Source organism: Xylocopa sonorina, chromosome 8 (genome assembly GCF_050948175.1).
Source record: "Xylocopa sonorina isolate GNS202 chromosome 8, iyXylSono1_principal, whole genome shotgun sequence".
In the NCBI taxonomy this organism is placed as follows: Eukaryota; Metazoa; Arthropoda; class Insecta; order Hymenoptera; family Apidae; genus Xylocopa; species Xylocopa sonorina.
The window spans coordinates 2586877-2602897 of NC_135200.1; the positions used below are offsets into that span (position 1 = coordinate 2586877).

Genomic DNA, 16021 nt, shown 5'->3' on the forward strand with positions numbered 1-16021 from the left:
TAGTATACGTGAGAAGGGCTTAGAGAAATGTCTATGAAACGATTCGAGTTAAAAGCACTGTGATACTTAGAAATAGGTAGAAGTGAACTTGCTGGTTTGGGGAAATATGGCGGCCGGAAGTGGCCGCTGCGTCGCAGAACAGTCGCTCTCTTGATCCGTTGATCTTGAGATTATCCTTACAAATGGAATAAGTTCAGAGTTTGATGTTTGTTGTTATGGGTGTCGGGTATGTGTAGAAGCATGGCCAATTAGTATTGGTAAAGAAACAGTTGAATTTCAGCAAGTTTAATTGGTAAATAAGCAGACGTCTTACCAATTACTATAATGCTTGTGTATTAAATGTTCTAAATAATTACTAGTGAAGGATAACAAACTTATCTTTGTTAGTTAATCAATACTTTGGGTTTCAAATGTTGTATGCGGAATATTATGGAATGCGAGCGAGAGAGAATGTGCAAAATGAATGAGTTTTTCGCATGAGTGGTTTAAAATTACGAGTTAGTTATTCATCACCCGTTTTCAAAATAACATTTCAGTTGCAAAGAACTATCTATCGATTTATGAATGTCTTGTAATTAATTAAAATTAAAATTAATAAATTTTTAATTTTAGTAGTTTATTTTAAATGATCGAGGAACGCGAAATTTGCAATGATATTATTAAACGAGTTTATTACTTAACGGGATGTTTTATAATGAACATTTTACAACAACAAATATTTTTCTATATAACGCGAGACCGTGTACCGAAATGTAGAATATTAAATTATTATTCCAAGTAACGAAATTATTTTTTAAATAATCGAGAAGGTAGCAGTAAGTTCGTAAACGCTCGTTAAGGATGGATATTGACTTGAGAAGCGATCATCGGCAATAACGACACGCGAAACCGCGATACTTTTTTACCAATTTCGAAAAATAAAACGATAAATCTAAAGGTAGGAAATATCGCAGCCCGGAACACGAGGAGATCGCGTCGACGTCGATTCAGCAGCGATCGCCGCGGAACGACATCGAGGATCGAGCAGATAATCCACGGAGGAAAGCTAATCAAGTCTGTTCGAATCGATAGCCCTGCTCGTCGCGAAGGGAACAGGGCCGAGCTGTCGATCGTAAATTGCCTCGTGCAAAAAAACAATGCGCCCAGCTCGAACGGATGAAACCGTCGAAAAAAACGAAGGGAAAAAAAAATGGAAAAAAAAAGAGCGAAATGTCTCGTTCCGAATTAATCGATCGGCAACTTTTCCAATGTTCACAGCCAATCTCGAAATGTTTCGGAAAACAGGACTGGGAGAAAATAGGCTGAAAATATTGGGTTAACCGCGTTTAGAAAGTTATCTCTTTTTTTGTAATTGCGTTTGTATCGCGATACAACGCTATGTCGCTAAAAACAGTCATTTTGATTAATTGTTTAGGGGAAAAAGATATTGTACATGTAAATAAATCGTAGTTTAAAATTTAAAAAATTACAGCGTATTCTTTGTAAATGTAACTCGAGGAAAGTTAATCGTTTAGCTTCTAGAAATTCAGATTAAAAATTGCATCAAATTTAAAGAATTCGTACAATTCGAAAATGATCAAACTGGTGTCTCAATTATTCTACTTTCCTACAAGAAACTATAAGAACCTAGTAGAAATAAGAAAAGATAGTTCACTGAAGGTGTATACATTGAAATATACAAACATCAATTTATAAATTTCACATACACAACAAAAAAAAGCCAGACAATATTTGGAAATCCAGAGATTTCCAGAACCACTGAAAAATACAAGCAGTTCTCCAAAAAACCGAAATAATAAAGCGTAGCATCGACTGGCGTAACAAAGTTGATTTCTGAAAAAGTTTCCACCGAGCTGATCTGCAAGCTCATTCAAAAAACACCACGAAGAACTCACTTTTTCAAAGCAATACGAATGGATATCGATTTTTCGAGCCCGCTCGCTGTACGAAGGAACAACAGAAGCGTGGTGAGTCGATTACCGGTTAAAACAAACACGACGGAACAAAAGAAAAAAGAACGGTGACGAAGAGAGAGAGAGAGAGAGAGAGAGAGAGAGAGAGAGAAAGAGGGAGAGAGAGAGACAGACAGAGGAAAAAAGAGAAAGGCAGAAGGTGAAACGATGTCGACGGTTCGGCGGAGTCTTCGAAAAGAGCAATCGGATCGCGAGAAAGGGAGTTACAGAGCGCGGCTGTTTTCCATGGCATCGAGCAATTTATAAACCCGTCGATCCGATTCCGATCACGTTCGGCAAAGCGGTGTTCAACTTCGTTATCATTTGATAAAAATGTCAGAATCAATGAGCACGCTCGCTATGGATCCGTGATGGAATGCAGCGATCGGAGCGCCAATATGGACGACTGGCAAATGGCTGCGATACCGGTGAAAAGGCGTGAAGTATCTTTGTACATATCGTTTTGATCTAGCTTGAAAGCGTCAAATTTAATGGAGAATTCCTCTCTGTTTTTTTTCTTTCTTTTTCTCTTTTCCTTTCAGTCTTTTTACGAATATCGCTGCTTTGACCATTACCACTGGTGTGTGTGTGATAGTCGATGGTGGTTATTTGCACGAGCGACCTTAACGAATGAAGATTTCGACTTAATTTCAAAGGTCTATCCGAGAACCGAATTAACCTAAATTCATTTGAAATATCGGATTATTATACTTCATCTCGTTCCTTTTTCTTTAGATAATTAAGTCTCACAGAGAGAGAGTTCACAGAAAATTAATTATGCACATTTTTATAAACATTCCACAAAGAAAAAAACCGTACAGAAACGTACGTAAAAGAAACGCACAAGTAACTCGTAGCAGAATTTTGTAAAAAACCGAACCGCGTATACCACCACAGCAAAAAAAAACTCGAAACGGTAAATTGTAGAAATAGTCGGCTGTAAGCGATCGTCAAAAAGAGCTCGCGGAAACCCGCAGCGCAGTCCCGTCAAAAAACAAACTCCCAATCCTCCGTGTCCACGCGAGTCACCAACAGTCACGACTCGTTAATTCGAAAACTACACAGGCGGAGCCTGCTGTGTCTTCCCTTCCACGTGTACGTCGACGCGACAAAGCGACAGCGCGGTCCAGCGGAGAAGGCAAATTAAAAGCAAACGGGGAACACTGTCGAGAACACTGTCAAAGAGCGCGCGGATCGACTTCGCCGGCTAATTAAGCCGGAGCATGGCCGAGCCGACGGCGATGGGCTTTTCATTCCGCGCGGCCGTCGCGGATACCCGAAAAGTAAATAAGTCGGTGGAAAGTGACGCGAGCAGAAGTCAGCGGACGACAGCGAAACGCGGCTACGCTCGAGTATGGTTGTTCGCCCTTGATTGAGCCCGTTGCCCGATGGCGAACACCTGTTACCGGCGGCCCACCCGTGGTTTAATCAAGCCCCGTGTCTCGGAGGGTTGCGCCGCGCGACCCAACCCTGCCAGACTGAAAGGGTGCCTTTTCTTCGAATCTCGCGACGCTGCGGAAAAGGTGAATTTAGGAGTCGGCCCTGGTGGCTCTTTGACGACGTCGGCAACCCTCGTGGATTGTGGGGTTGTTCGTATATGTGACTTTGAGGGATACGGTGAAGTAATATTTGTTGGAGCAGGCAAATAAATCGTAGAGGAGTTAAGGGTGATCTTTTTTAGATTTCTGGGATAGGGGTGTAGGGGTTCTTGAGAATGTTGTACAATGTGCCAGATATAAAAATAAATATAGTTACTCTATTATATCATTTCATTACGGAAATGCTGCTCTTTTTGTTAATACATCAGTATTATATTAATTAACAGCGTTATTTCTTGCAAAGACAATCATCTACTGGCTCATAATTAGGCCAACATCATACCGTTCTAGACGCTTTTTACTGATTATAAAGAAGCCTTAAGTTCAACAGAAGTATATTTGATGTACTCTTTTCTGTAATATTTGACTTAATTATTATAACATATTTCTCAGTAATTTGTACGTAGTGCGCTTAGAATTATTTATAGGATTTTAATTGCGCCTCGACTTCAAAAAATTTGAGAACCACTAGTTTAAACAGTAATTATTTATTGCTATATGGAGTCTACGATTTCTGAGAATATAAATATTTTAAGGAAAAAAGTGGCCCCTTAACTGAAAAGGCGAGGTATTATAAAAAATCAGATCAAAGGAGCATACACAAAATTATTTGCCGAGTAAACCATTTGATGGTCATTGAAAGTCCGTAGATATGTCAAATTGGATTCGATGATAATGTTAAGAGAAGTGGGATCAGTATTAATTGTTGAGAACATAACGAAGTTTGGGGGTCGAAGTAAAGTCTTTTTATGGACTCGTAGATGAAGAGCCAAGATGGGAACTATTAATAAGCTTTAGGAAAGAATGATTTAGGTTATCGGTGGATAGAGTGGCCATTGGAGATCTGTGGACATGTTGGATTAAGTTCGACGATGATATTAACATTTACGTTTATCGCAGCAAATCTATCGTAACGGAATCGATGAGAATTTTGTAATGTTTGCGAAGGAGAAATATTCTTCCTATCGATTTTTACTCGAACCGAAGAGGTTAAATGTTAATTAAATTTTGTAAACTTTGTTGCAAATTTAATCTTGTACATTTAAAGAATGTTCCCAAGTTGAACTTCCAGCGTAGAACTTTTTCGATCAGAAATAGACGAACTGAAACGAACTGAAGAAAATAATGCATAATTATCAGAATTTGAAAATTTTCCACCTTTGCATACAGTTCAAAACGCGCACGGAGATAATTATCCGAGTGACAATACCACGCGTCTGATAATACCTACTTGGGAACAACGAAAAAATACCCCAACGACAACTTCTACAGAACAGACGTCCGCGAATAAACTCGGCCACAATTTTCATTCAAAAAGTGGAACACGACAAACATAATGCGCGAAACTTTCTCTTTTGACTGGCCAAAGCAACAACAGTACGGTCCCTTTCTCACTGCTGGGAACAGAAAATTTCATTTTCTCCGGTAGATTCAATTATACCGTCGCGTTGCCAACGTACACGTACACACGTGTACACGGATGGAAAGAAAAAAAGGGCACTCGCTCGATTGGCGTCGGAAGATATGAATTTAAATCGTTCGATGAATATTTATATGGTCATTCGGCGATTTCCTACGCGTCGTTTCACGTTTGCTCTCTCTCCTCTGCGTTCGTAAGAAACGCGTTCGCGTTCAACCCTTTAGTTTCGAGCACAATTTATACGCCTCGGTGGAAATTCGAATACGTTGTCGAGGGCATTTTTCATTTATGCTAACCTGTCATATATAGCTTAATAATTATCAATAATTATGGTACCGAAAATTATTTTCATTCTTTTAAGACATATTTTTTGATGTAACGTATGCGTAGAATGAAAAATAATTCTGTGTGAACACACGTGTCGAAAATTTTGGAAGCTAGCCTAACTGATCTTACAATCTTGTGTGTTACACATGCAGTTTACTTTCCGAATAATTTATTTAAACAGAAATATATGATATTTCTTTGCAACTCTTTGCATTCCTTTGTCGATTGTGGCTCGACATCGATAAATAAAAAAAGAAATAATATCATTGGGCTATAAGCCGAAATTTCATAAATATAAATTACAACAAAGTTTAAGAGATACATTTAACATAATTAGTAAAGAAAATTGTTTACAAGTAACAATCGAGAAACTACTCTTTGAAGTAAATTACAAATAAAACACTTTAAACATTAAGAAGTTGTTGGTAACACCATTAAAAAATAATTCGAGGCGCGATGAGATTAAATTGATTGCAATCCTTGTATTAATTAAAAAAAGGTACCTATGGCACTTCTCAAAGGCACAGCCCTTTTTTAAACTAGAGTATTACCATATGGTGACTCGCTGCAATTTATTCAAAAAAGTATTTTGCAATTTCGAAGTGCCAGTGTCACAAGGACAATCATTAGAATTATTTTTACACTGCGTTTTAGAATAATTTCAAAGTCATCGAAAGGTTTGCGTTTAGAGAGTTGCAAATGCAATTGGAACAATGGCTGTACTGTCTAGCCAACGACGAAAATCGCTCGTAAAAGGGCCGCGGTCGACGGCAACGAGACGAGTCAACGGGTAGCTGGTTTAAAAAAGAACTCGGATGAATCCACTGGCAGGCAAAAATGCCACTTGGCCGTCCGCGACGTCTTTTTCCGCTGAGACGGAACGTACTCTTGGCACTGTCGATATTTCGTATATTTTACACGAGTTTACGGTCGTCTATATTTTATCCCGAGTTATTTATGTTGCCTCGCAATAATTTACTGGCGCGAGCATCACGTGTACCAATAATAGAAATTTTATAGGGATCTGAGAATTGGAGAACTGTGGATTATCGAATTCGTCGATATCGTGATGATATGAATTAGAGATTTTTCCAAACATATTCAATTAACACGTGATATTTTTATGCAATTGTTATATATTTATTTTAAATCTGGATTGTATGTTTGCTCTCTCTCTTGTTTTGTTGATCCTGTTTCAAGTAATTGAAAATATCTGCACATATATCGTTGGATTTCTGATCTTTATCATTTGATTTCGATTTACCCATAAGTACAATTAATTGAATAGTTAAGATATTTAACCCTAGGTAACTAAACTTAAATCAGTGTTACTTTGTAACTAATCATTCGCCTCTCGTACGCTACGAATTAAAAACAAGTATATTATTATAATTTCATTATTTATTTCAAAAAAATTAGCGTAACTTAAGAGAAGTGTTATTCTATATCTTTTATTAAAATATAGAAAAGTAGTAAAAATGAACGTTTGCAATCTTGGCAAATATTAAAGGTGCGCTCTCCATAAATAACCTTGTTGCGGTAGTTGCATACGTATTTCGCCATTCTACGCTTCTTAGATGGACAGAAGGTTCAAATTCTGCAGCTGTCAGAATTTGAATCGAGTCTTTTGCGGGTTCATCAATATTCAAAATAACTTCGATATTTTTGTCACTTGAACAGTCGACGGTTAGACGACTATTACAATAAATCTCAGGAAGTAACATTCGTGCTTATTATCTTTGAGTGACTCACTTTACTAGTCACGAAGGTGCTGAGACTCGAGTGTGCAATGTACATATATTTACTTATTAAATAAAAAAAAAAATACATTAGTGACAAAGAACTATATGTCTTATGTACGCTAGCTATGCGGCAACTGGTTCTTCGCTGCAATCGTCATGTCTTCAAAAAGTAGAACAAACGTCACTCGATCTCGTGATGTCACATAACACCATTCCATCAAAGTCTTACAGGTGGTATGATTGCTACGATAACATCTCCAAATGTACAATTATCTAGGATTAACATTTGTTAGAAGTTTCTTTAATATTATATATTTCCATATAAACAAATTTATATTGTTTAAAATAAAAGTAATATACAAACTAACAAAATTAGCGTACTGAATAGGAATAGAAAGAGGGTTGTGCTTGATGCGCTCTGTGTATCTGGTACTTTAAAACTGAAGCATGTTCCTCCGAGTCTCATCTCCCTTGGGTCATTTAGGGGGAAACTGTTGTAAATTACATGGAAGGCCCATGAGTAGAATTTTTGCTTACTATTGGGTATAGGTAAAAGAAAATGAAATTTTACTGGTATACTTCTTACTATGCGCTTTATTAAGAGGTTTGGAACACAAAAAGTGAGAACACCCGATAAAAAATCCTGGGTTCTCCCCCTGAAGAGAAAAAAATTGGCCATTAGGTGGCATTCGAACCGATGGGTTTCTTTCACTGTTTATATACAGAATTCAATTTCTTAAAGCAAGATTCATTTTTTGCTTTTACCACCATCGTTGTAGCTCCAACAAACGTTCGCACGCAAGCACGCGTATTTTTTAAGGAATGGATAAAGCAGAGACATCGATCGTATTAATTACAGGTCTGTTGCACAACGCGTGTGTAGTTGAAAATGTATGTAACAGAAAATAGGTGCAGAGCGAGGTGCAAAACGGGGATTGGCTCGGTTTGAGTCTCTAGAGTGTCTTCCGCTTAAACGGGTCGAATTTTCACCGGCGTCGAAAAGTTTGATCCTCTAATAAGTGACTCGCTTAAATTCATTTAACTAGGAGCCGAACTCGAATTCCGCGTGATTTCCTCCGCCAGCGAGTGGTTTTAATGCACCGTATAAATTGCGCGGAGCGTTCGCGGTAGACACTCGAGATGCTTTTTGGGCTAGTTATGATAATTTGCCGAGGGAACGTCGCGAAATCAACGAGCCTCGGTTCCTTACTTTATACGTAGCTAATATTCATTCAGATACCAAGTAATCAAATATTTACATACAGATCTAATTATCTTTTCTTTTAATCTTTCGATGCGTTAACATCTCATTTCCAGATGTTAACACCTCCAATATACTCCTCGAAGGAATAAAAAAAAAGGGATGAAATCATGTTTCCAATTAACAGTAATAAGATTTTGGAAAATAAATCGTGTCCTTTTAAAAGAATTTTCTCCACGATTCACAAGCTTCGCGACTATGATCATAAAGGACTGTGAACACACTATTTTATCGTACATTTACTTCGCTGCTCCTTTGCATGAGAAGGAATATAAAGCGCGTGCAATAAAACAAAAACTGGCGAATTTAAAAAATAAGAGACAAGTTGTTTAATGAAACAGTGGAATGAGTACTTCAACAATTTGAAAAATTCACTCGACCATCATCAGGTCATCGTATAATAATTTTTTAATCACTGCGAGAAGGGATGAAAGTGTTGACCGCGTATGGGGAAACTTTTTGTGGCGATCCGTGTGGTAAACTCAAAATTAAACCGTCTGGCGGAGGGTAAGCCGTGTTAATTAGGGACACTAGTCGTCATTGACGGCAACGTGACCGCGAGATTTGTTTCTGGGCCGTTGCAAAGCGCAAGAGCAGGAGCAGTTCGTAATTGAAACTGGCACCGCGGTCGCAGTTTAAATCGGCAGAGTTCGAACCGGTCCCAGGGTGTACTTGTCGTTCCCTGATTACACGGAGTCGTATGCCTGTCATCATACACTGTCATCTTATGCAATTGTTACATACTTGTTCTGGTTCTGGATAATACAATATAAAAATTGATCTTGTTTCAAGCTATTCAAATTATCTGCACATGTATCGTTATATTTCTGATCTGCAAAATTCGATTTCGTGAAAGAATAGTTAATTAAATAGTTACGATATTTGCTATTGTTAACTATTTAAGTTTTATTTAATTAGAATTCTACAGATTATACGAGTAAATAGCTACTGATATTAATTCTGTCTGCTCTTTGTTACAACTGCGAGTTGCGATAAATGTAGCAGTCTATTAGGTTTTCTTGAGTTTAGCGAAAATAAAAACAATTATTTCAAATCGAGATATTTAAGGCTTCGCGGTATAATAAATTTATAAATATTGTTAACTCTAATAAAATGGTAGTAGAATATTTTCGTGCTTCTAAGAATGTATAATTTACCAACCCAATTAGTATTGTTAACATTACTTAAAATATAAGTATTCTTTTGATGTCTTTAAATAGACAAATCATTTACAAAATTAATGAAATAACTTTTCTCGTTCTCAAAAAGGCATAAGTCTATGAAAGAAAGAAATTTTCTGTGAAATAAAAAGAAATGTATACAATTTTACGTTATAAAATTAAAACTTTTAAGCTTTTATTCATTATTAACTAATTATTCATTCTTCTCTGATTTACGTATACAGGAGGAATTTCAAATCATTATAATGTACAGATGGTATACAGTGTAATAAATCCATTAAATCGTTGTATTTTAACGTTGCAATTGCCTTCGTCGTGCATTGAATATTATTGAAGTTTCTTGGATTCTCCCGGCGCGAATAAATCCTGAGTTTTGAATAGTAATCAAATTATCAGGAAACTGAAGAAAAGTAGATTCTGTGTACACAGTAGCGTTATCATTGTCAATTTGCATAGCATTGGTAATTCTTCTTACTGACTTGTTTCTACTAATATATTATATCAAATATATATCTATTAGAATTATTATTATTTAAAAAGTCATTATCCGTGCTGATGAAACAGTACTACATTAATAATAGAACATATCATCTCATAAAAGATTACCGTATAATATATTCCATATCCGTTTGAAACTCTCAAAACAAAACTTGAGCCATTTACAAAATAAAAATTTGTATAATTCTATTAACCGATTAATTTTCGTTTTACAAAATCATAGTAATTTTAAATATATTATTCACAATTTTAAATACTAAAATAGCTAACAAGCTGTTTTTTTTTAAATAGACTTAGGCCACTTTCGAAAATTTATTAGACACATGAGTAACTTTACTTCACAACTTAACACGCTTATAGACAAAATCAACTTGCTTTGTAATATTAATTTCCGCAACATATTAAAGAATCGTTTAAGTCAGAACGGAGGTAGTTGCTCTACAGTTTCATCTAGACAAATTATCGCACGATTGTCCTAGCTTCGTTATTCTCCTTTTGGCTTTCCTGATTTTTTCTTACTGCAGATCGTAGGCCGCTATTGGCTTCATACAACTTCATACTCTCAATAGTAACGATACCAATCTCGTACTCAACCATATCATAATCTTAATTACCAAACGTTCGATTCATTCTTGGATCCCTGCGACGGAAATTTCATTTTAAGTAACATTTTCCGGCGTTCCATCGCAAGAAAGATCGTCCCTTTGTTAGAGCTATTTCACTGATCGACCACGTCCCACGACGACATTAGCATCGCAAGGAAAACTTTTCGTGATTGCTTAATAATGAGCCGAAGCGTTGACCAACCTCTCACTCCTACCCTCGCCCCTTCCACCCCTCCTGCTTTGAAAGCTTTTCGAAAAGTTTTAATTGCCCTCACCCTACGGTTTACCATCGTTGTTACTTCCTGCCGTACCGCAACAAAGAAAATCAACTCGATATCAATTCTGGGTTGTGGTAAATGTCCATACTATCCCGACTTTGCGTCCTGAAAATAGAAATTCACTCGAACCAGATAAATGTATAAATAAAACAAAATGATTTAAATTATTCTCTTAAAATACTTCACTCGAATTAAAGAAACCGCGCGCGTTTCCTTAAAAGCAAGCAATCAGTTTCAGATAAATACATTAAAAATTGATGAAATTCAACTTACTTTTTTGGTCAAATGAATACTCGTTTCATTTCGTAGAATGAAATGTTCGCATGCACGATTTATAACGCGTTTATCATTCACCGACAGTTACGGCTATTTTAACAACGAGCACAAACGCGCGCGAAACGCAATAAAATTTCGAGGGCGTTAAATTAAATCCGGCATTTTTTTCCCGCGCGATATCATCGAATATTATCCTATTATTCGAGCCGATAGGGATTACTCCCCTGGTCGATTGCACCCAAGGGGACAATATTATCAAACGAACGCTCGTATATACGTATTAGCGTGCAATTGTTTTCGCGTGGAAATAAATCAGCGGTAATTATTAATTCCTTCTCGTGGGAATACGCGGAACGCGATGTCTCCGTAAGGGTTGCGCCTGAAACGTGTTAACGCGATGAACGTGCGTATGAACAATGTAACGAACGATGATGATTCGATATGAAGATATAATTTTTTTATACAAATTTATAATAGTGATAAAAAAATAATAACGAAGAGAGTGTCTCTTGTGAATGGAACCACTCGAATATCTTCGTGCCTGTTGATGATACTAAAATATATTTTAAAAATGATATTGTACTCCGTGTTCTAGTTATTTTCAATTAAAATATTTTAGAAAGTGATGATTTGTACATAAGTTGATCCTCGTGTATCCTCATATATTCTCTGCATCCATACAGAAAGAATTTGGTCACGCCAGATAATTAACCATTTTTTTAGTATTAACCTCAACTTCGAAAATGTTTGAATAGGTCAATTTTGGGGTAGTCTTCTGTCACTTGCCACGTTGGATGTGTTCCTAACATCCTCGCGTTTAAGACGCAATTCCGCCATTTTGGTAACCATATCGATGAATCTACCGACAGGACCAGAACAAAATGTTCTTCCCCCTATTTTTTTTTTACCCCTTCTCTTCTACATATACAGATATACGAAGCAGCTCGCTTTAACTTAAATGGGACATCATGTATAATACTATAATTTCTATTTAGATCGTTATCACTAAATATAATTGTTCATTTAAATAATATTTACATATTCTTTGATTTTCAAGATTGTCGTCTAGTGGGTGAAGTAATGAAAAATGATTTGACTTTTCGAGCTTCAGATTCACGAATTTGTTAAAACCAAATATAAATAAGAAAGAAAATAGTTCGATACGAATAGATTTCCTGATAACGATGGCTTCTTCGGTCCTATCGTTTAAATTGAAAAACAGCTTTCTTGCAATCGCGATATCAACCCCGTCGTCGCTCAGAAACACGATCACAAATTCAGACGCACGATCGAAACAACGATCCAGATCGAATCGTTGCGTCGACGGGGTTCCACGAGGGGGTGCAGCGTTATTATTCCAGCCGGATTACTCGGGGGATGCGTAGCGCGCGATCCAGTCGCGTCGCCGGTCGCATAAAATCCGATTTGCATCGGTGTTTTCCCGGAAAGCTGTCGGGAAAATTCGATCAGACAGCCGGAGCCGCGTTGTCAAACCGCGGCCCGCGTTAGGCGTGGCTCACGCGGCGTGAAACGAACGCATCGGGATTTAAACCTCACCCTACCCTTCTCTCTTTCTCTCTCTCTCTCCCTCTTCTAGTCTCACACATACTTTCCAACTCTTTCTCGCTCACTGTCGCTCGTTAACCCCCTCTCCCTTCCTCACGCACGTACACACACTTTCGAACGAAAACTTTTTCCTTCTCTCCATCTCGCGTACGAGGTGACGCGCTCTCGCTCTCTAACTCTTCATGAACCCCTCTCGCAGCCCTTCTCTGTCACGCCCTTGGCTGGCTGGTAACTCGAAGCGTCAATGGACACCTGCCACTCGGAGTCCCGTGTAATTAGATGACGCGGCTCGGCTGCGTTTGTCACTGTCAAAAAGCCAACGGAACTGTTGATCCCCGGGAATTTATCGTTCGTCAGCTAATTGCTCGAGCAGCCCGCGCGCCGTTTCGCGAGCTACGCCACCCCCTGGCGGCCGATCGAACGAGTTTTTGAAGAGCGCTGTCGATGTTTATGCCCGCTGTTGGGGCGTGATTCGCAGCGGATGGTTGTTTGCGCGGCTCGTTTCGTTTCGAGCGTGATTAGCCTGATCGAGTGTATACCGGTGATCAAAAGTCGGGGATTATTCGCCGGAGAGCGAATCGCGGCTTCGTTCTATGTACGGGCTTCCCTGTCGGACTAGTTTTCATTCGATATCCGTTTGTTGTACTTCGATTTTGCGGCACGCATTCGCGAGGTAGAATTAGATCGAACGAGAATCCAGGGATTATTACGAGACGGCTTGAATCGGCCGCTCGTTTCGATCGAGAAGCTGTGCAATTTGATGCACGTGTGGATACTACGAGGGAACATCTCTTACTAAAAATTATTTTTCAGGATACCCAAATAGTAATTGTACGTGAAATATCTTTTCTCAATCGTGTTATTATTATTTTGTTCACTCACTCTACCATCGAACTTCACATTTTGTACACTATTATAATAGCTCTAAAAAATCTCCAATTTCTGATTCATAATTGGAAAAAATGTAATTAAAATCTCAGGCACTTTTTTCGATTACGGAACCAGGTGTAAAAGGAGGAGGTGCAGGAGGAATAATTTAAAGAGATAGAGATGAAAGGTTATCACGTTGAATCGACGGACAGACGAGCCGAAGAGACGAGCCCTTGAGGCCATCATTAAATCTTACCGCGTCTGTTAACGCAACGATAACCGCGGGCTCGAGCCGGCTGCAACTAAATTCGAAATCAATCATCCTGATTCCAGCCTGTCCGGAGTCCCGGCCCGAATGGATGGAACTGGCCAACGGCGGTGCTGTCTGCTATGCCCCGTCGCGTCTCGGTAAACTCGTGCTGCGTATCACTGGATTTCCGCGGGTCACACACCAGTGTCACCAGAGTCAACAGCAGGAGGAGAGCCACCATCGCGAGACGAGACACTTATATCTCGGCTTTCACCACCCTTGGGACAGGGACTTGTGGAAAAGTTGGATTAAACAGGTAAGTCAAACACCGGGACAATCCGAGCCGCAATAGGGAAACTTCGTTTCTATGTTGATCACGCTCTTCAGCTTTCTTCGTTCACCTCTTTTCTTCTCAACTGCGCTGCTTTCACGGCTCAAAGGAAAAGTTGGGTTCGTCGAAGAGGTGCTAAGGTGGAGACTGGTGGTGGAAATTTTCTGAAATCGATGGGTCCTGAATTTTTTTAGGGTACAGGGGAACAGGTTGCAAGTACTGTTGACAGTTATTGTTGTGCAGGGTGTTTAAAGAGGTGTGCATAATCTGTTGAGTTAATGAAATTATTTGTTACAAGTGAAATAGAATTTTTGAAAATATTTATAACCGAAGAAAATATCAATTTTATAATCTATGTTTATTGCAACTTTTGTCCTGAAAGTTAAATGACAATACTTAAACCATTGTCCATTCATCGCACGCACGTACTCGAATTCCCTAAAAAGTGTTTTTAACCATCGCAAACAGTGAAATACGGTACGAATGAAAACATTCCACTTATTTGCACGAAACATTTTCGTCGGTATCGATTAGTGATAATTAACAGAGTTAACGAACGCCTGTCCATTAAGCCGGCCACGGCGGAGACGGTCGAGCAAAACGTGAAAGGGTTTAATCGAGGGGCGCGTACCACGGTCCAAGGGGGATTAAACGAGTTGCCAATTTCAATTAAGGGCGCGATCACAAAGAAACCACCTCCGTAGGGAAGAGAGCCGCTCGAGCCACGGTCAATTTAATTTCCAATCTGATTTTTAACGCCCGCTTCCTCGCGAAAATATGATTCCCGTTCGGGAAGTCTGCGCGAGAACGAAATGGAACAAATTGGGATCGCGGCTACGCTCGAGTAATTTTCGGATAAATATCTATCGCAACCGGTTCATTGGCGTGAGTGCTCTTTGTCCGCCGGTGGAAAACTCGAGGGGATATTCGAAACATCGCTTCGAAGAGCACGCTATCGAGGGACGGAACTGTTGCGGTGTTAGACATTTTCTGCGTACGCTATGAATAGCTTACGGATAAGGAGACGTATAGAGGATTCTGCATAATATGCTTGAATAGGAAATGATGTTTGCATTCATTGGAAATGAATGGGAATTTTTAAATAGAATCGAGAGTTTTGAAAATTGGAGTGATGCGCGATGTTTTGGTACGTTTGCTGGAAATAGGTCTATTGAATCTCGAGCATTGATACAATCTTCTGGTAATATATGGAAATAATAGTATAACGGAATTTTCTGTTCTATTTCTGAAAATTGGGAAGATCAAATCGAAACATTTTACGGTCCTATTTATATTCCAACGTGATACTCCACTGTTCAAGAATTAGACACAGAAAATTCAGAGAGATACAAAGTTAATTACGAATCAAATACTTGATGGCTAAAACTTGAAAAATAGTCAAATAGTATTTTTCAAGTAGAATAAGAAGGACAATTTCTACTTTTAAAAGAAAAAGAAGGATACGACGAACTAAATGCTTGAGGAAATTTAATCAATTTTCCCGTTCGCTTTATCCGTTAACATTGGCACCGCGGTGCGACGCGCGAAGAAACTAAAAGAAAACAAAATGGAAACGCGTGAAAAGTGAGACGATTTCCACGAGAGGAGTTCCAAAGCCGGAATCAATCTTCGAGGGGGCGAAATGTTTGTCAGACAATCGCGGCTGACTTAAACTTTAAGCTCTCGTCGACGAAAGCAATTCCTGGGGTGCCGGTTAGGTTAACCCGCGCGAGAATGAGCGATCCTTATCCTTTCGCCCCTGAATTTTGCATGACACTCTGAAAACGAGTTCGAGGATGAATTTGACAACGGTGGGTTTCGAAATTATAATACTTAGAGACGGAAAGAGAGAGAATGAGATAGAAG

General features: G+C 38.7%; 1 protein-coding gene across 1 annotated transcript in view; it reads left to right on the plus strand.

Moving 5' to 3' along the window:
* Phlpp (PH domain leucine-rich repeat protein phosphatase) overlaps positions 1-16021 on the plus strand; it is a 115363-nt gene that overhangs the window by 49462 nt on the left and 49880 nt on the right. The window contains exon 5 of the mRNA XM_076899563.1: positions 13908-14140. Within this exon, the coding sequence (XP_076755678.1) occupies positions 13908-14140 (233 nt within the window). The remainder of the gene's footprint in view (positions 1-13907; positions 14141-16021) is intronic.